This window comes from Austrofundulus limnaeus, unplaced genomic scaffold, assembly GCF_001266775.1.
Source record: "Austrofundulus limnaeus strain Quisiro unplaced genomic scaffold, Austrofundulus_limnaeus-1.0 Scaffold114, whole genome shotgun sequence".
In the NCBI taxonomy this organism is placed as follows: Eukaryota; Metazoa; Chordata; class Actinopteri; order Cyprinodontiformes; family Rivulidae; genus Austrofundulus; species Austrofundulus limnaeus.
Genome location: NW_013952516.1, coordinates 576,922 through 597,084, shown reverse-complemented (window position 1 = coordinate 597,084; position 20,163 = coordinate 576,922). Strand labels below are relative to the sequence as shown.

The 20,163-nt window shown below is 41.9% G+C and overlaps 4 protein-coding genes across 4 annotated transcripts; 2 read left to right on the top strand and 2 right to left on the bottom strand.

Annotated features, from left to right (window-relative positions):
- Positions 1–70: 70 nt before the first annotated feature.
- tmem119a (transmembrane protein 119a) lies at positions 71–3,707 on the top strand. Its single transcript, XM_014014347.1, has 3 exons — positions 71–729; positions 811–885; positions 2,057–3,707. The coding sequence occupies exon 3, from the start codon at positions 2,063–2,065 to the stop codon at positions 3,380–3,382; it is 1,320 nt and encodes a 439-aa protein (XP_013869801.1). The 5' UTR covers positions 71–729; positions 811–885; positions 2,057–2,062; the 3' UTR covers positions 3,383–3,707.
- On the bottom strand, positions 3,409–4,914 carry iscua (iron-sulfur cluster assembly enzyme a). The gene is made up of 5 exons (XM_014014348.1): positions 4,785–4,914; positions 4,523–4,636; positions 4,340–4,450; positions 4,176–4,254; positions 3,409–3,913 (listed from the first exon to the last, which is right to left on the bottom strand). The coding sequence occupies exons 1-5, from the start codon at positions 4,884–4,886 to the stop codon at positions 3,840–3,842; spliced, it is 480 nt and encodes a 159-aa protein (XP_013869802.1). The 5' UTR covers positions 4,887–4,914; the 3' UTR covers positions 3,409–3,839.
- Positions 4,915–5,574: 660 nt separating this feature from the next.
- sart3 (spliceosome associated factor 3, U4/U6 recycling protein) lies at positions 5,575–14,027 on the top strand. Its single transcript, XM_014014346.1, has 19 exons — positions 5,575–5,793; positions 6,494–6,620; positions 6,691–6,795; positions 6,883–7,067; positions 7,239–7,344; positions 7,740–7,864; positions 7,967–8,122; positions 8,970–9,108; positions 9,315–9,422; positions 9,520–9,597; positions 9,674–9,732; positions 9,987–10,096; positions 10,181–10,293; positions 11,564–11,640; positions 11,720–11,891; positions 11,981–12,432; positions 12,559–12,711; positions 12,825–13,012; positions 13,108–14,027. Exons 1-19 carry the CDS (start codon positions 5,596–5,598, stop codon positions 13,298–13,300), a joined length of 2,844 nt encoding a protein of 947 aa, XP_013869800.1. The 5' UTR covers positions 5,575–5,595; the 3' UTR covers positions 13,301–14,027.
- A 2,187-nt stretch (positions 14,028–16,214) lies between these two features.
- On the bottom strand, positions 16,215–18,474 carry ficd (FIC domain protein adenylyltransferase). The gene is made up of 2 exons (XM_014014345.1): positions 17,875–18,474; positions 16,215–17,420 (listed from the first exon to the last, which is right to left on the bottom strand). Exons 1-2 carry the CDS (start codon positions 18,146–18,148, stop codon positions 16,339–16,341), a joined length of 1,356 nt encoding a protein of 451 aa, XP_013869799.1. The 5' UTR covers positions 18,149–18,474; the 3' UTR covers positions 16,215–16,338.
- Between the last annotated feature and the right edge of the window lie 1,689 nt (positions 18,475–20,163).

The following is a 20,163-nucleotide window of genomic DNA, read 5'->3' as shown; positions in this document are numbered from 1 at the left end:
CCATAGCACTATCAAACTTGTTTTTAGGGTTTTAAATTGGGGTGGGTGAGACATAGTTTGGGGGCGGGGGGGTTGCGCTTCAACTCGCCTAGGGCACCAAAAAAGCTAGAGCCAGCACTGCCTGAACCATCACTTTAATCTTACAGAGAAAAACAAGTTTTTTTTCAATTAAATACTGCCCCCATGTGACCAGTCCTGGTGTTGATTTCTATTTCTATTTTTATTGTAAGAGGTGCACAAAAATCACACATGAAACTTATCTTTAAATGACTTATAATGAGTTAGAGAAGAAACAAATGATGCTGGAATAAAAACAGGCAGKGCATCTTTCAGAACAAACAGCAGTTGATCAGAATCAGAAGCAGGTCCGAGAGTCAAAGATCAAACATGAGATGACAGAACTCAAATCAAACAGCTCTGCAGGCTGAAACATGAGCCCTGACAGAACCTCACCCTCGGGTCAGATTCCCTGCTCTTTTGCCAGCGAAGCTCTAAATAATTCGAGAACGTCACCGGTCCATTCACTTTYACTCCTCCCATCAGGTGAGAGGAAAGACACACAAACTGGAACCTCTCACAAACATCCAGATCAAACTCTAAAACGTTTGATTTTTGTTATTTAAAACCCGACCTTTAGTGACCTCCTGTTTGGGTGGTGAGTAGTTCCTCTGGGTCTGCCTCTGACCAACAATARGAGCTCTCTGTGAAGGTGAAGAGGATCTGGAGAAGGTAACAGGGCACCTTAAGGCAAATCATTAAACTTTGATGAGCATCAGCCTGAAATTCTGAACAGCGGTGGTTTATCTTTAGAGACGGGGAGTTGTTGGAGAAGCGGGGACCTGCTGGACTGTTTGGAGGAGCAGAGAATCCCACAGCAGGAGAATGGTAAGTTCAGCCTCCATGATGATCACGGGTTTATAAATGTTCAGCTTCAAGGTTGCCAGGTTCACAATTTAAAAAAGGGAATTTGTATTTAGCAACTGATGATCTGGTTTTAAATGTTTTAATACAATTTGATATTGTCTGAATTCATTGTAAAACTGAAAGTTAAAAAAATGCATATTGATTAAAATAACCAAGATAAAGAGACTGAACTGTTGTCAAACCTTATTTTGTGCAAATGAGTCGATATTTACTGTGCAAAAGTCTTAAATCTCTTTACTCTTTATGTTTTGCTTCCAGACTCTCAATCAACAGTTCAGTTCATTTTTAGTCTTTCGTTATTTTTTCTGACAGCACCGCGGCTCATTTGGTACAGCTGTTGCCTCCTAGCGAGAAGGTTGCCGGATCAAATCCCAGAAGAGTTTTGCGTGTTCTCTCCGTGCATGCATGGGTTTTCTCCTGTACTTGTTTCCTCCCACAGACCAGAAACATGAATGTTTGGTTAGCTGGGAACTCTAAAGTGTCTCTACACTGCAAAATATGTCCACCTAACCAAGTTTTAAAATCTTATATCCAGCCAAAATGTCTTTTTGATCTTGTTTTGAGACTGATTTACTAAACAAGAACAAGAATAATAATCTTGTTTTCAGAATGTGTAAGATTATTTGTCATGTTAGTCTGTAAATTTGACTCAGATTAAGTCAAAAATTTCTGCCAATGGAGTAAGAAAATTTTACTTGGTAAGATTCTTGAAATAAGAAAAAACAGTCAAATCAAGTATTTCAAGAATCTTATCAAGTAAAATTTTCTTACTGCGTTAACAGACATTTTTGACTTAATTTGAGTCAAATTTTCAGAAATCAGTCACAAAACAAGATCAAAAAGACTTTTTGGATGGATATAAGATTTTAAAACTTGGTTAGGTGGACATTTTTTGCAGTGTAGTTGTGAGTGAATTCTCTTTTGTCTCTATGTGACTCTGTGACGGACTTGCGACCTGTCCAGTGTGTCGCCCCGCCCCTCACACAGGGACTGTGAGTTTGCTCACTGTGCCGGCCCCTACAGAAGGGAGCAGCCTAAAGAAAAACGACTATCTGACCATTTTTAGGGGAAAGCTTTTTGAATGAGAATGAAGTAACTAGTTTCCTCTCACGTGTTCCTCCCTCCTCCACAGTGAGCCATGCGTTGGTCCAGATGTGACGTCCTCCTCGCTCTCTACATCTGTCCCCTCACCTGTCTCACCATGATGTCTCCCTGCCCCCCCGGCTGCTGCTGTGCCCGCCCAGGGTTCTTGGTCCTGTGCGAGTCTCTGGGCCTGCGGTCGCTCCCCCGCTCCGTCCCCCTCAGCACCTCTGTCCTGTCCGTGGCCCGGAACCAGCTCTGCGACGTGGACCACCTGCTCGGCCCCTTCTCCGGCCTGCAGGAGCTCAGCCTCAGCCACAACCTGCTGCCCCGCCTCCCCCGCGGCCTCCCACCGAGCCTGGAGTCCCTGCTGCTGCAGGAGAACCGCATCACCTACATCAGCTCGGGCGCACTGAGGCAGCTGAGGAACCTGACGCGCCTGGACCTGGAGGACAACCGCATCTCCGTGGTCCAGCCCGGTGCGCTGCTGGGGCTGGGCAAGCTGCAGGTCCTCACGCTGAAGGGGAACAGGCTGACCAGCCTCCCTCGGAATCTCCCCCCGTCGCTGACGCGCCTGGACCTGTCGGCCAACTGCATCTCCTCCCTGGACCCGCCCTCGCTGTCCACGCTGGTCAACCTGCAGGCGCTGCAGGTCAACAGCAACTGCCTGCGGACCGTCCCGGAGGACGCCTTCGACGGCCTGCCTCGCCTCAGGTCCGTGGGTCTGACCGACAACCTGTGGGTGTGCGAGTGCAACATCCTGTACCTGTACCGCTGGCTGCTGAGCGGCAGGCTGAGGATGGCCACGGACCTGGTGTGCAAGGAGCCGCTGCACCTGGCTCACCGCCTGCTGCTGGACCTGTCCGTCATGTCCATCTGTCCACGCGTCCTGCAGCCACAAGAGAGGACGCACCGCCTCCAATCAGCGACAGAGAAGCAGGTGGAACGAGCCAAGGAGGAAAACAAAAGAGGTTCCAGACAGGTTCAGGGTCCTCCGGAGCCTCGGGTTTCGCCCTACTCTTTAGAGACCCTCACCTACGACGAGTGCTTGTCCCTGAACACGAGCCAAACAATCAGCTCGGCCCACACGAAAACWACTTCTCTGCCCGAGGAGGAGCAGAGGTGCAGAGAAAACACCACAGCTCCGAGTGCTCCAGCCTCAGCTGCAGGAACAGCAGCCTGGCTGTCCACCARGAGGAAGGAAGTCCTCTCTACCCCACAGGCGCTCACCCAGAGGGACTCTGCCGTCGTCGTCTCCCTGCTCGCCCTAGTCTGTGCGCTTTTAGCTCTCGTGATGCTGGCGGTGCTAGTTCTGCTGAAAAAAGTACTCGTCCGGCAGCAGAGGGTGGCTCCGGCTAACGAGCAATCTGGTGGATGACGGCAGCACTCACAAAGAAAAAAAAACACATTTTAAATCATTTATTTCAGAATGTGTAAACAGTATGTTTTTTTGTATCTGTATCTATTAAATTTTCATACAATGGAGCCAAATAAAAGCCAAAATATTTATAAAAACAAAACCTGAACCTATCCACTCAGTCAGTCTTCAACAATCTTCTTTTATATGTTAAAATAAATCACTGCAAAACATAAACTGTGTCTGCCAGTCATAGTAAGGTAGCTGTGTTGTCAGAAATACACCCATGAACTCCAAAAAAACTGCAGTTTTTTTAAAGCATTTTCAGTTCACCTGAAGTTAAAAAGGAATCCACAGAAAACTTTAACACCCGAGCCTCTTTAAGGCTCCCAGAACTCCCTGACTCATCTTTCTCACGGCCCTGGTTAGCTGAGAGTTACTGGTTACCAAGATATCAGTGAAATATCTCTTAAACGAGTCAACGCTTTTTATCCTCGTCTTGTTTTAGTCTGTAGTCCTTCAGAGCGGCTTTGATGGCGTCTTCGGCGAGCACTGAAACAAAAGATCCAGAGATATTTTTCTTTAGAAATGCACATCGCATGTTGCCTTTTACACCAGAGATTTAGATTAGGATYGTCTTACGTTCATCAAATTTTATCTTAATGTCTGTAAATTTGACTTTCTTTGTGTTGACATTTAATTAGCTGTAGCAGCCATCTAAAAKTGAWWTGACACCAAAAGTAMAATTTCTGCAGGGTTCATTAAGTTGTTAGAAATACAAACAACAAAAACGTTGTTTTTTGCTTTAACTTACTGGAGCAATGAAGCTTGACGGGAGGAAGGCAGAGTTCTTTGGCAATGTCTGTGTTTTTAATCTCCAGAGCTTCATCAACCTGCGGTCAGGACGACAGCAGAAGGATCAGATCACTCAAGCACAAACAAATGGAGGAGAGAGCAGAGACAGCTGTCCAGCCCTACCGACTTCCCCTTCACCCACTCTGTGGCCAAAGAGCTGGAGGCGATGGCTGATCCGCAGCCAAATGTTTTGAACTTAGCATCTATTATCTTGCCGTTTTCATCCACCTTGATCTGGAAACAACATGGACGTTAAACCTGGAGTTATAAGTTTTGTAACCCGTGCTGCTGTTTCCTCCAGCTCACCTGAAGTCTCATGACATCGCCGCAGGCTGGTGCGCCCACCAGGCCAGTCCCCACATCCTTGGAGGTTTTGTCCAGAGAGCCGACGTTTCTCGGGTTTTCGTAGTGGTCCACCACCTTCGGGGAAAGTTAAACAACGAGTTAGGATTCTGTTTCAGGAGTTGTTTTGACTTGTGACGCACATTTCAAACCGAGTTAACTTTACACAAAAATAATGTCGGTTGGGTGTAAAACTGTGTACAATGGAGACATTTCTGAGCTTTACCTTTTTGTGATATGAACAAAGAGCGGTCAGCTCCGGTCTGAAGAGCTTTTTGCTGAAAAATGATAGCAAAGACACGGAATTTCGCAACGAGGACGTCSCCATGTTTGAACACCGACGGAAGTTAACGAGCGAAGCCGAGCGACAACGAACTCTTTTTTTTGTTGACAAACTGGTGAAAAGTGTGAAAAGGTACTTTATCAACTAAAGGACACCCCCTAGCGGCCAATAATTATCTTTACAACAGTGAAACCTATATGGAAGGCCGATGTAATGTTTATTGCAACTATGTGTTGCTTTCCCAAATGTTGAAAGAAAATGTATATAATTTTTACTACTAAAGTTAAAATTCTAAGGTCTCCACAACTTATATTTAAATGGGAATAAACAATTTTCAAGTGTCTGTTTTAACATTTATTAKCTAAACTGAATATGTATTACAGATATCTACAATTCAATACTAATTAGTAAAAAAAATAAAGGAATGTGAAAATACTCTCTACAGTCAATAAAGGTTATCTCAAACATCATACATCCAAGAAAAAGAACACGATTATTTTGGTCATATTTTCAGCTTCAGATGTCTAAACATAATTCAACCAATTTAGATTAAGCATTAAAAAACTGAAAAATATTTCCCTGTGAGGCTTTAGCTAGTTAAATTATTTTTAATATTCCAAATTATATTAAATAACTGTAATAGAAACAGTGGTATTTGCTTCCGCCTGTTTAACTATTATATGATAAATCAGCTTGCCAAATACCCRCTTCTCCTCGCGCTTGTTGTTGTTACCAGGCAGACAGCCTTTCCAATATGGCGGCGCCAAGCAACGCAGAACAAACGCAGTTGCAAGATATGGAAGAAGACGAAGCAGGAATGGAGGAGAGAGAGATGGAATCGGACGAAGAAGAAGAGGAAGGAATGGGTGTGGAAAATTCAGACGACGAAGATGACGACTCGTCGGAGGACGAGAAAGAAAATGAAGCCGAAATCCAGCGGTTGGAGGAGCAGGTATATTAATTCGTCAACAAACCTCACCTGCCATAAGCCGAGCAACTAGTGAGAATGAATGGACGCAGAAAGTCATCCGCTTTAAAACGACGTGCACCTCGGCCAAAAAGCTGGTTAGAGTAAAAACAGCATGGATAGTATTTAGTGAGTGTTTAAATATTCAAGCGGACGCGTATGACACTGTTCACATGTCGTGATTAGCTTATGCTAATCTCTGATGCTAGCTGCTTGTCTGGATTGTCACGCGCCTTTTCACTACCTGTTCAAGTTGACGTGGAAACGCAGCTTTAAGTGGAAAAGTTAAAAGTGCACACGTCCTAAATGTGTTTTAATCTCTGATAAACGTGTTGGATCACATCTTATAACGTTACAAATGCATCAGTTTCAGATTAGGTCCAGGTTTATTTTAGTTGCAACAACCAGTGGATGACTGGATTATGTGAAGTAAAGTAATTGTAATAATTGATGTATTTTATGACGTATCTTCATGGCTGTTTGTTGGCGTTTGCTATGTATATCAAAATGTTGCTTAACCCTTAAATTAACGAAATAGGCAGATAAACACTTAAATGATTTCCTTATTGTTTAAAAGTAGACTCATCCAATAAGTGAGAGTTTAGGGGAAAAGTGAGGTAATTGGAATGCACGTAGTTTTATGCCTTTACATATTATACCAAATCAACTCTGTGTATTTTTGCAGCTCTCGATCAATGCGTTTGACTACAACTGCCACGTGGATCTCATCAAACTTCTGAAGCAGGAGGGAGAACTTCTGCGTCTACGAAAGGCGAGGCAGAAGATGAGCGAGCTCTTCCCTCTCACTGAAGGTCGGTTCATGACTAAAGCAGTTCAGGTGTTTCAGGTATTTGGAGCTTACATTTTTACTTAATCTTGCAGAGATCTGGCTGGACTGGCTCAAAGATGAGATTCGGCTGACCGAGGAGGATTCAAACAGAGAGAAAGTGTATGAGCTCTTTGAGCGAGCTGTGAAAGACTATATCTGTGAGTCCACCTCCTGGTTAAAATGACGTTTGTTCTAATATTCCAAGTATTTCATGGTCCTAATGTCTGTTCCTTTTTTGTACACAGGTCCAGACATTTGGCTTGAATATGCCCAGTACTCCATTGGTGGCATGGGGTCTCCAGGTGGGATGGACAAGGTGAGGGCCATCTTTGAGAGAGCGGTAACAGCTGTGGGACTGCACATGACCAAGGGACATATGCTGTGGGAGGCTTACAGAGAGTTTGAGAACGCAATTTTGTCCACAGTGCAGGTTTGTGTTTCCATCGGTTGGAAAACTACATAAACATCATATGAGACTGTGTCGGAGCGTTTATTTGAATGGCTGTTATAATTCAGAGTAAATCTAAATGCGAGACAGTATTGTCTTGATTTTGAACAAAACGTGTCAAAATTTCACCATAAATCTCTCTGCTGGTCTCAGCCGCCTCCTGCCAGGATTCCCAGCCGCGAGGAGCAGGAGCTGCTCAGCCGTCAGCTYGAGCGGATCCACACGCTGTTCCGCCGCCAGCTGGCTGTTCCTCTAATCGGTGAGCGCGCCAGCTCTTCTGTCCAGATCGGCTGTGGAAGAACGGGCCACAGTCTCATTGTGAGGGTTGTGCGTCGTGGCCTTCCTGAATAATCCCATTTAAAAATGAATAATTGAGATGATGCAGCCACTTGGGACAATCAGCAAGGGCTGTGCTGCGCCTTCAGAAACACCAGTCTGACCACGCTTTCATCTTGTTTATAGGTTTGAACTGGAAATAGTTTAATACTCTGGATGTTTTTCTAGCTCAGCCAAGTATCCAGCCTTAAATCTTATCCCGTTTTTTGTTTTAAAGTATGGGACTCACATTGCATTAATACATAACTAATTTACTAATATGTAAAAAAGAATAAAGGGTGTTATATTATAAGATAATTGAGCTTTGTGGTTCTGCAGACATGGAAGCCACCTATGCCGAATACGAGGAGTGGTCTGAAAACGGGGTCCCTGAAACTGTTACACATCAGTATAGAAAGGCTCTGCAGCAGATGGAAAAGTGCAAATTTTGTGAAGAAGCTCTGGTAACTAAATTAGTTACATATTTTTATTTGACTTCACAATCTAAATATTTTTATCAAAGATGTTGCAGTGCGTCACTTCTTTCTGTGTTTATCGTTGTGCAGCTAGTATCAGAACCGCCTAAGCTGGCAGAATATCAGGCCTACATCGACTTTGAACTAAAAGAGGGTGACCCAGCACGGATCCAGATAACCTTTGAGCGGGCCCTGGCGGAGAACTGCCTGGTACCAGACATGTGGACCAAATACACCACGTATCTTGTGAGTATCGGCCAGTGTTGGGCTGCTCTCTCAGAACAACTTAAACTTGAGGTTTCTAGAGTTGAGTTCAGGGTTCCTGCAGATCCTTAAAAAGTCTTAAAAAGGCCTTGAATTCATCAGTCCAAAAACAAGACCTTAATTAGCCTTAAAATGTCTTAAATTAATCTTTCTGAAGTCTTAAAAATGTTAACATATTGTAAATAGGATGACTGTAATTCATCTCAAATATTAAAATAATTGGTAACATTTATTTTTTTAAACATTCACATGCAGACGTTCCTCTTTGACATCACTTCCTGTTGCTTCACATGCAAATATCTCAACAGCCGTCCATCTGAGCGTTGTGAAATTTGTTTCATAATATGTTAATAATGTTGTCTTTCCAAAAATGCATTAATATTTCTTACAAAAATTAGATGTCACAGGCACTTCAAGGTTTCATCTACAGCAAATTGGGGTTAAGACCCCACTGTGGGTCCTAAAACTCCAAATTTTGGGTTGTTAGAGGATTTCCTGAAATTAAATTAAGTTTAAAACTGACTGCTAAGAACGTTTCTGCTATAGTTAGATCTGGATAAAAACAATTGGTCTATTATCAATATTTTAATACTTCAACCAAAAATACTTTGATTCAAGAGTTTCTGACAGTTTTTATTTTTTTCTCATTTTTTATTGTAAAATTAGTCTTAAATTTAATTTCACTTGGCATTAAAAAGTCTTAAAATTAACTTTCCTTAAACTGTAGGAACCTTGTTAGTTGCTTCCTAGTCTGATTTCTCTAACTCAGCATCTGAAACGCGACATCTTCACCAAACATTTTAACTATCCCTCTCTCTTGGTTCTGCAGGACCGTCAGCTGAAGGTCAAAGACTTGGTTCTGTCCACTCATGAGCGAGCTGTCAGGAACTGTCCCTGGACCATGAGTCTGTGGAAGGGCTACCTGCTGGCTCTGGAGAGACACGGAGCTGACCATCACACTGTGTCAGGTAACAGCTGGAGCGCAGCATCAAGTTTCTCAGCTCTGCAGATATTTTCATCTTTTTTAAACTACCGGGAGTGTTTAGTTTTCTTTGTGGTAAATAATACTGAAGTTTTTACTGTGGTTACTAATCTTTTATATTGGTGTTTTATTTATAGACTCATGTTATCCTCATATAATGGACTTTATTTGATCTTCAACTCTTCTGCACAGATGTTTTTGAGAAGGCGTTGAATGCAGGCTTTATTCAAGCGACGGATTATGTAGAAATCTGGCAGGCTTTCCTCGACTACCTGAGGAGACGTGTGGATTTCAGTAAAGGTGAGAACAGCTTGTGTTGGAAAAACAGCGTCTTTTGTTTTATAAAAACATTTTTTCAGTTGAATGTGTTGCTTTTCTTTCTTTTTTTTTTGTCCAGAATCAAGTAAAGAGTTAGAAGAGTTGCGAGCAGCTTTCTCTCGGTCTCTGGACTACATGAAACAAGACGTCGAAGAAAGTGGGTCAGCCCCTCTTCGTTAGCTTTGGTTTTGCTCTCGGTTTGGTTTTCATGTTATCATGTTGTGTAACTGCAGGGTTTGGTGAAAGTGGAGATCCCTCTTGTGTCATCATGCAGATTTGGGCAAGGATAGAGGTAGGCAGAGTTACCAGCGTTGAATTATGGAAAGCATTTAAAACAGAAAAACAAATTAAGGACCGACGTGACAAAATTTACTTCCGCCGCTTTCACAACTTGAAAGCCAGAAATCAAAATCTGAGCATCCTATTTAGTTGGATTAACATTATAAATGTAATGTTTTCATAGGTTTAGTGAAAAAGACAGAAAAGCTTATTATCGTGTGTTTATGCATTTAAAAAGTTCCATTTTCACTGTTATTTTGCTATCAGGCCCGCCACTGCAAGAACATGCAAAAAGCCAGAGAACTGTGGGATAACATCATGACCAAAGGGAACGCCAAATATGCCAACATGTGGTTGGAATACTACAACTTGGAAAGGTTTGTTTGTCCGTCAGAGTGGAAAGTATACAATCTGAGATGATGCGATCTTTGAGTTCGTTCTTTTATTTTTTTAATCTATAGGGCTTATGGAGACACTGTTCACTGCAGAAAGGCTCTTCACCGAGCTGTGCAGTGCACCTCAGACTACCCAGAACACGTCTGTGAAGTCCTGCTGACCTTTGAGAGGGTAGAAGGTGAGTGCTGTCCTAGAAAACAAAAAGAGCAAGCAGCTATTTTTTGTTTTGTGCATTTGTATTCTGGAACAGGACTCACATTTTAAACAATGTTTCAATTCATACTTGGTCGATTTATGAGTGTAATACCTGAAATAAAGTGGATGTTTTTTTAATGAAAATTAAGCTATTTTCTCCATAATCACTATAATTTTTTCATTTGTTGCTTGAATTAGACTTTAAAGGGATCCATGATTATTTGTAACATTAGACTTTGTTTAATAAACATATATTTTAACTGTAAAATAAAGACTGTAAAAATAATGATAATTTTTAAATAAAAGTTTAAAAATATATTACACGGATGGGGCCATTTTATTTACACACAAAGCATTCTGGGTAAATGATGACGTGGATAGGTTATCGGTGTGAGGCTGCTAGCGAGCTATATCCACCCTGAAGGTTAATCTTGGACAATATCTGATGATCGTCTTTTTTAAATGAAACCAGAGAGCGTTGACAGAGAGGAGAAGGTAGAAATGACAGCCTGTAACTGAAAATATGGATGGAGGACAACAGAGCTGCTTCATGGAAGAAGAACCTCAGCTTAGCCTGTTAGCTTCAGCATTAGCCCCGATGCTATCACCATATATATGTATTAGCTCAGCACTACACATTCTCCTCTCGTTACTGAGGTCCTCCATCCACATGACAGAGGGGAACACAAAAATGACTCCACCTGCAACTGAAAATATGGATGGAGGACCTCAGTTTAACTTGTTAGCATTGAGCTAATCCAAGGCAATATAGCGTCGGCACTAGCACTAAAGCTAACAGGCTAAGCTGAGGTTCTTCTTCCATGAAGCAGCTCTGTTGTCCTCCATCCATATTTTCAGTTACAGGCTGTCATTTCTACCTTCTCCTCTCTGTCAACGCTCTCTGGTTTCATTTAAAAGAGTCGATCGTCAGATATTGTCCAAGATTAACCTTCAGGGTGGATATAGCTCGCTCACACCAAGGACTTATCCATGTCATCATTTACCCTGAATGCTTTGCGTGTAAATAAAAGCCTCCGTCCGTGTTGAGTTATATTTTTAAAAATTTACAAAACAGTATTTTTACAGTCTTTATTTTATAGTTAAAATATATGTTCATCAAATAAAGTCTAATGTTACAACTAATTGTGGATCCCTTTAAAAGCAATAAATCATCAGTTGTCTCATTAAATACAAAGTAACAGTTATCTGTCGTGAAACAGACCCAGGATGTTGTCATTTCTGCTCTAATGCAGGTTCTTTGGAGGACTGGGATGTGGCGGTGCAAAAAACAGAAACAAAGCTGAACAGAATTAATGAACAGCGAACAAAGGTGGGAGCATACATCGCAGTGAGCAGGTGGATCGTTTGGCTACATTCGGCTAACGTTACCATGTTCCCCCATCTGTCAGGCGGCCGAGAAGGAAGCCAACTTGGCACGCCAGGAGGAGGAGAGGATTGAGCAGCGGCGGAAGTCCAAATCTGACAAGAAGGCTCAGAAGAAGACCCAGAAGGGGATTCGAGCTGGGGAAAAGAGAAAAGCTGAACAAGATCATAATCAGGATGAGTGGAACAAGGACTCTGGTAAAATCTCTTTTGAGGATTTTCACTTTGAAAAGGGAGTGCTTGTATGTTTTACTAAATTCTCTTTTTTTATTCCTGTGATTTAAAAGTTCCTAAAAGGCACAAGCCAGATGGTGACAATGCTACAGACGAGTACATGGAGACAGAGACTGGACTTTTTGGGAGGAATGCTCCTCCTGGATATAAACCTGCTTCAGGTGGCACCAAAACCCCCCAGCAGGGTCCTGCGGCCCCCACTCAGAGGCAGAACGATGACAGGCCAGAGCTGCGAGACGACGGCTCCAGTGTGTTCATCAGCAACCTGACGTACACCCTGGAGGAGCCCGAGGCGAAGCTGAAGGCTCTGTTTGAGAGCTGCGGGCCCATCAAACAGATTCGACCCGTCTTCAGCAACAAAGGGAGCTTCAAAGGTTACGGCTACGTGCAGTTTGAGTCTGCAGCGTCGGTCCCCCAAGCTCTGAAACTGGACAGACAGGAAGTGGAGGGCAGGCCCATGTTTGTGTCTCCTTGTGTGGACAAAAACAAAAATCCTGACTTTAAGGTGAGTAAACAAGTGATGTAACACCTAACTAGACTTTTATAAGATCACAGCTCTGTCTCACCAAGCTTTCCTTTGAATAATTCTAATAAAACGAGTGATAACCTGCTGTTAATATTGTTTTCTAAGGTGTTTAAATACAACACTTCGATCGAAAGACACAAAATCTTCATCTCTGGGCTGCCGTTCTCCTGCACCAAAGAGCAGCTGGAGGAACTCTGCAAAGGTTACGGCACCATCAAGGACGTTCGCCTCGTCACGTATCGCTCAGGAAAACCTAAGGTGAGACGCAGAAGATGGGCGTGGCCAGAGGATTTGACCTAAATGAGTCGATTAATAAGATGTGATGATGGACACCTCGTACCCTCCATCAGTTGTAATGTGTGTCTCTGCAGGGTCTGGCCTATGTTGAGTTTGCAGATGAAGCACAGGCGTCTCAGGCAGTGCAGAAAATGGATGGCATCGATGTGGAGGGCAACAAAATCTCTGTTGCTATCAGTAACCCGCCACGTAGGACCCCGATGGAGAAGGCTGGTTCCAGCAGGGCCACGGCAGACTTGATGCCTCGCCAGGTGTATGGAGCGTAAGTCTACCGTCATTTCTTCTGCACTGTGAAACTTGATCATAAACGTAACAAAATTCTAATTTCCCCTCCCTTTTTTCCCCCTCCTTCCCCAGGAGAGGCAAAGGTCGCACTCAGCTGTCTTTGCTTCCTCGCTCCCTTCATCGTCAAACCACGCCCGCAGGCAAAGTGGAGAACGGGACGGCGGCCGAGCGGGGGTCTGCGTCAGTCAGCTCGGAGGAGCAGGCAGCCGGAGAGTCCAGATCTTTGTCAAATTCAGACTTTGCCAAGATGCTTCTGAACAAGTGAGCGGAGACGAGCCCCCGCCYTCCCACTGAAAGCCATCCTGTGTCCTTACAACAAACTAGTGTTGGTGATGTCATCATTTACCTGACAGGACCTTTAATCTCAGTCACACTCTTCTCATGATCYGTTCTGCAAGATTGCCTTAACCGCCATCCTCCTGCCCCCCCATCACCCCCCTAATACTTACTCCCAGTGTGACAGGTTGTTTTATATAAAAAAAAAAACTGTACCATATTTGTGTGTAAATACTGGAAGTTGTTGGTCTTTATGTTTTCTGAGTTTTGTTGTGCGCTGTTAAAGGGATCCAACAGACGATTACACAAGAGTATTTTTCTTTTAATATTCAAAACAGCCAAACTTGTGAATGTTGTTTTAAAAAAAGTGTATATGCAAAAGCTCTGATCTGGTGTATTATAGTTGCTGTGTGTACATAATGTGGATGTGCTGCAGTGATGAAAACATGTCCTCTGGCTCTTTTAATGGAATTAGGGAGTTTTTTCTTTTTGTTGTTGTGTAACATGTAGAGATCTGAGGACACACCACACCAGACTAGCCATGAGGTTTATTTGACATGATTCTATAGTTCTACATGGTAAAATTAAAATTATCTGCCATATATGACCATTATGTTACTAAGGATTACAGCTGAATGATACTTTGGTCAACTGGATTTATTTTTTGTACGAGCTGCCAACATTTTTTTTATTCATACTAAATTGTTCCAATAATACGGTTTTATCATTTGTGTGAGTCATTTAACTGTTCCTGCCTCAGTCAGAGGTGTGTAATTACCGGTAAGTACATTGACTTTGTTATAGTACTTAAGTAATTGTTTTAGTTTGTAATTTTACCAAGTTTTTTTTTACTGTAACCATCTTGTTTTATTAAATTCCAAATGCAAAAAATTACGCTTTTGTACTTTACAATTTAACACCTAGTTACACATTACAAATTTAAATGTGACTATCATGAAAGGAGTTGTTAATGCACGTGTTGTATTTACTTAACCAAGTTGTGTCAACTGGTTTTACCGAGTTGAGTAAATGTAAAACAATTTACATATTTGTTTTTAAAGAAAGTATGTAAATTGCTCCATTTACTCAACTTGGTTTAGTGGAACCAGTTTGGTAAATTCAACACTTCCTTTCTAAGAGTGTAAAAGTACTTTGACTTTCCCGGTTATTGTTACTGTTTTATGACTTTTACTTAAGTACTTTTACAAAAGTCATTTTTGTTGAGGTATTTTTACTTATTTCTTTCAAGTACTTTTTATACCTCTGGTGTCAGTTCAGGAATGTGTTTTTTTTTCTGACTCAGAAGAGACTTAATGAACATTTCCTGTGAAATTCAGAGTACATATTAAGATGACAAATGTATGGCTTTTGTTGTTTCTTACTCTGCTATCCTCTTTGTTCTGTARAGCTCCAGCTAACTGAATCTATTTTTTAAATTCCTTTTGATTCAGATCTCTTAACTGAATCTTTTCCAGCATCTATAAACTGGAGTCTTTTTCTCAAGTTTGCATTTTTTACACAAGTATCTTCAGATAAATCCATAAAATCATTTTACACAAAGCCCTGCTATTATATATTAATTTGCTAGAAAATTAAAAACGAATCTTAAAGATAGTTCTGGTTTTCAGAATAAATGGGATTATTTTACCCTGACTTATCTGACATGATGCTAAATGTTGGTTTGCAGCTCCTGCTACACGTTGAAGAGAATCTATGCAGGTTTTTCCTCATGTCAGGGGATGAGGTGTTGAGTCTTGTACATAATGTTCAGTATACAGATTTTAAATGGACTGTAGTTTATAAGTAAAAGTTTCAGAACAGTTGGTATGTAATGCTCTCACCACAGTGCCCTAACCTAAAACTAGATAGAAATGTTAGTCTGTAGAAATCATTTTGTTTTATGCCCAGTTAAAGTTGGTGTGCGTTACTGTTTTGTATCATTTTTAAAGTTCATTTTGAGAAGTCAGTAAATGAAAAAGGCTTTCAGTATTTATTTAGCCGTTTTGTCCCATTTTCTGCCCTTGTGATTTTGAGTTCTGAAACCTTTTTTCCCTCTCCCTTGTTTTAATAAAGTCTAGTAAAATTGTGTTTTTTCTTGCGTTTTCACATAAACGTCAGACACAAAGTTAAACTGCATTTATTTAAAAAATAAATACATCAAAGTGCTTTACAGTGTTCAGTTTATCCTAAAGACGGTTTAACACAACACTTCAGTGGAATTCATGGGGGGGCGTCTGAAGTCAAACAATGTGTTCCTGTTTTCTTTTGTCAGTAGTAAAAACACCGTTCCACTWGATAACAAGCTACAAACAAAAACTTTTTTTAAATCAGAGGCAAAAAAAGTTGCTGCTAAAAAAACTAAACAACAAAATTCAGRTTTTAGTTCAGCATCAGGCAGCAGTTTTACTGATTTCAGCAAATCAGGACAAACTGACATCTGCACCGCAAAAAATGTCCACCTAACCAAGTTTTAAAATCTTGTATCCAGCCAGAACGTTTTGAGACTGATTTACTAAACAAGAACTGATTGTGTAAGAATAATCATCTTGTTTTCAGAATGTGTAAGATTATTTGTCTTGTTAGCCTGAAAATTTGTCTCAAATTCAGTCAAAAATTTCTGCCAATGAAGTAAGAATTTTTTACTTGGTAAGATTCTTGAAATACTTGATTTGACTTAATTTTTTCTTATTTCAAGAATCTTACCAAGTAAAATTTTCTTACTGCATTGGCAGAAATTTTTGACTTGAGTCAGATTTTCAGACTAACAAGATAAATAATCTTACTCATTTTGAAAACAAGATTATTATTCTTGTTTAGTAAATCACTCTCAAAACAAGATCAAAAAGACTTTTTTGGCTGATATAAGATTTTAAAACTTGGTAAGATGGACAGTTTTTGCAGTGAATGATCTGGATGGATCCGACCATCAGACGGGGATTTAACACTTTTTTTGTTGATTTGCCAATAAAAATGTGTTAAATAAAATTAACTGTAACTTTGCATGCTGCATTCCTCCCACCCCCTGGTTTATTTATGGATCGGTATGGTCTGTTTGCAGCTGGGACAGGCCTGGTCCCGGTCCGCTCCTGGCAGTCCCACAGCATGCTCTGTGGTCGAAATCAACAAAGTGTCCAAAGTGATTTCTGTACATTTGGCTATGAAGCGAATAAACGGTCGGACGTCCCCCTCGTTGGCTGTGTCCAGAGCGGTGTAATATTCGGCCCTTTGCTCTTTGCGGATGGTAATGGGCGGGTAGCTCGCCTGCATGAGCACCAGGTTCATGAGCAGCCGCGACGTGCGGCCGTTGCCGTCGACGAACGGGTGCACGTACACCAGCTTGTAGTGGGCGAGAGCCGCGTACTCCACCGGGTGCAGCTGCAGGGCCTCCTCGGAGTTGAGCCACTGAACGAGCTCCTGCATGTGTCGCTGCAGGTCTTTGGGATGAGGCGGGATGTGGTGGCCCACAAACACCTGGCTGGTGCGCAGTCTCCCCCCCTCTACGGGGTCCACGTAGCCGAGCACCCGTCGGTGGATCTCCAGGATGTCGTTGACGGTGATTTCTCCCGACCTGGACAGCAGCGTGGTGTTGATGTACTTCATGGCCGCGTCCACGCCGATGGCCTCGTTCTGCTCCTGGAGGCTCTTGCCGGGGACGGCGTAGCGCGTCTCGATGATGTGACGGATCTCGGACAGAGTGAGCGTGYTGCCCTCGATGGCGACCGTGTGGTAAATGTGGTGGTAGTAGGTCTCCTCCATCACCCGGCGGAGAGCAGAGTTGCCTTTAGGGATGGACATGAGCCTGCGCACTTTACTGTCAATCAAGCTGAAGTAACGCTGGTCGATCTCCTCCACCAGGGGAAGAGTTCGGTCTCGGCTGACCAGAGCTCGCTCGTTACAAGGAGAGATGGCCAGGGCTTTGGTGTAGAGATGGTCCGCCTGAACCACGTCCTTCTCCTCCTCCAGAATGGTCCCCAGCTCCGTCAGAGCATCCACAAAGTCCGGGTTCATGCTAAGAGCATGCACCAGCAGCTTGTGAGCTTTCTCCCTCTTCCCAAGTTTCCTCATCTCCAGAGCCTGCTGCAGGGCCGCTTTGGCCTCCAGCTCCATCTCTGCATTCAGACAGAAGACAGAGAAGCTTGAAATWTCAAACAAGTCAATGGAACTGAAATTATTTCAATGCAGTGATGATGGTATTATAGTAAACATACTCCAGTATCCTAACTATTTACATTAAAATTGGTATTTCAATAAGTTTGATTATAATTTTTTCAATATAACAAAACAATATAGCAACTTTATAACAGAAATGTGTGGAATTGGCTTAAATCTAAATGCTGAAACAGTCTGTCTTGCCCCAATTTTATTTCATTACTCATTTTACTGGATACATTCTCAACTCAAGCTGATCCAATACAAACATGAAATAATTTTAGGTTCAGAACTGATTATTGGAGGCTGTCAACGTTGACCTCTTTTGCTTCTAAATTACTTAAAATAAAAATCACTCATCCTGCTCTATACAAAGTTATGTTTGTTGTCTTTTTTTAGTTGTCCTGTTCGTACCTTGGGTCGGTTTGGACTTCTGAGGCAGTACATCCAGGGCAGTGAAGGGGACAGTGAGGCTGGTGGACTGCACAGCCGGGGGCGGCTGGGATTGCCCCCAAAGCTGGCAGCGGAGCTGAGAGATGCCCCTCAGGGAGGCACAGCACTGATTCTCCACACCGACCAGGGGCAGCAGGAGGCCCACCAGAGAACCGAAAGCCACGCACAGCAGCGGGCCCCATCCTCCGAGGACGCGGCGGCCGCTGAAGTAGCGCCACTCCGTCACAGCAGCCATGATGATCCCGGGTTAAAGCCGCCATCATTCGGCGCCAACAGACCCCATCTATTCCCACCCCTGCTGGAAGAGCCGAAGGGTGGCTGGGAGGGAAAACGCCGTGAACATGACAACACCGCCGGGTTGAAGTTAGCTCAGTTACCGGTAACTTCTAGAGCCTGAATGGTTCCTAAATATTACAAGAAAACTTTCTGTGACTGTCGACAAAAAGCCTTATAAACACCGAAACGGCTAAAATCTTCAAACAGATGGTATTTTTCTCTGCGTCGGCACAGCTGTGTACAAAACATACACATCATTCACTTCCTGTTGGCAGGTGAATATTCTGATCTCTTATTGGTCGCAGCTACAATGAAGGGCGACGCCTATTAGCTGAAAATACAGCAAAACACTTTGTGGGTCGTAGCCGTCCCTGATTGGTTCAAATATGGGTCAGTATTTCCTCAGTAACATCTGTCAGGCAGAACCGAATGAGAAAATTACACAACTGAATAAATTAGTATACGTAGACCGGGGAGTTGTTACCGTAAATTGTATTAGGCAATTTTGCTATAACTTTGGCCATAGCTAAGCATCTCTGTGGCTATTGTGTGTCTAGAAAAAATAGGTAATAAACTTTAAGAAATATGTGCTTCTTTAATAAGTATATAAAAACGGAAAAATAAAAACACATTTCTGTTAAATTGAATGGATGATTTTTTTTTTTTTTTTTTTTTTGGCTGGGCCTCTGGACTAATTTAAAAACATGAACTGTAACTAGAAGAACTACATTGACGGGTTTAAACCAGAAGGGGGTGATGATGCAACTTTACTATAAAAATGAAAAATGCTTTGAAGGAGGATGAGGACAGGCCTGAATTTTCCAAAAGGCTTGTTAGTGCATTAGCTTATGGCACCAAAACAGTTTCATTGATTTTAATGAATGAATGGTTTTCAAATGTCTCCCCCCCCACCCCCCCACCCCCCCAAAAAAAAGTGCACGCGCAAATAATTGAAATAATTTAGTTGTTGTGGTCCATGACCTTAACTGTTATTGGTCATTGTTTACTGCCTGAGGGGGGTCACAGTAATCCTGTGTAGGAACACATGACCTTGTATGACAATGGAGGAATAAAGAAAAAGGAAAGATGAAGGACATAAAAAAACACAAGATAAAAACACATGAACTGACAGAATTTGTTTTAGTCTAATCAGCAATGATTCATCTGGTCCTCAGTGACTCCAGTTAAGCTAAAACCAACACCAACTTAAATGTTAGCTGCTAAACCCAGCCAAGCCCAAAACTCAACCTCATCTTTTTATTTAAAAGTGTAGTTTCAGTTTTTTTATTGGAATTCTGCAACATTAATGTAGTATTCGTACTCTGTGCATTTTGTCAGTGATGCTTGTTATTTGGTCTAAATTTAACCTTTATTTTATTTATTTTAAAATTGCCTTTACACTTTAAAATTTCAGTCATGAAAACTTTTTTCTTGAGTAAAAAAACAGTTGAAGTCCAAGTTGTGCTTTGTGTAGCAATGAAAGGATGCAAAGAGTGACTTTCAGATAGGATTTCTGTGTTTTAAACTTTAAATATTACATTAAAGTTCAGAATGCAGCAAACTCTATGACCAGAAATTCCAACACAGGTTTAAAAAAATGTGTCAATAAGGTCCTAAAAGCAGCTCTAATCTAACAATGCCCTCCTAATTCTTGTCCTGAAACATATTATTTCTGCATTAATATTGTATAGCTGTTATTTAATAATTTAGTTTATAAAATGTTTTATTTCTATATTTTGTTTACTTCTAAATAAATTTAATCAATTTTCTTCTTGATGTTTTTGATTTAAAAAAAAGGGAGAGAGAAAACCCCAGTGAGGCGTCTTCTTTCTGCCTCTGACCAACAGTAGAGGGCAGCCTTGTTCCTTTTTAATGAAACCATCAAAACCAGCAGGTTCAAAATCTGAGCTCGTCTAGTTTTTTGAGCACAACTGTTTATGTAGGTCCTCTCACTGACAGGTCAGGGTCTGTTTT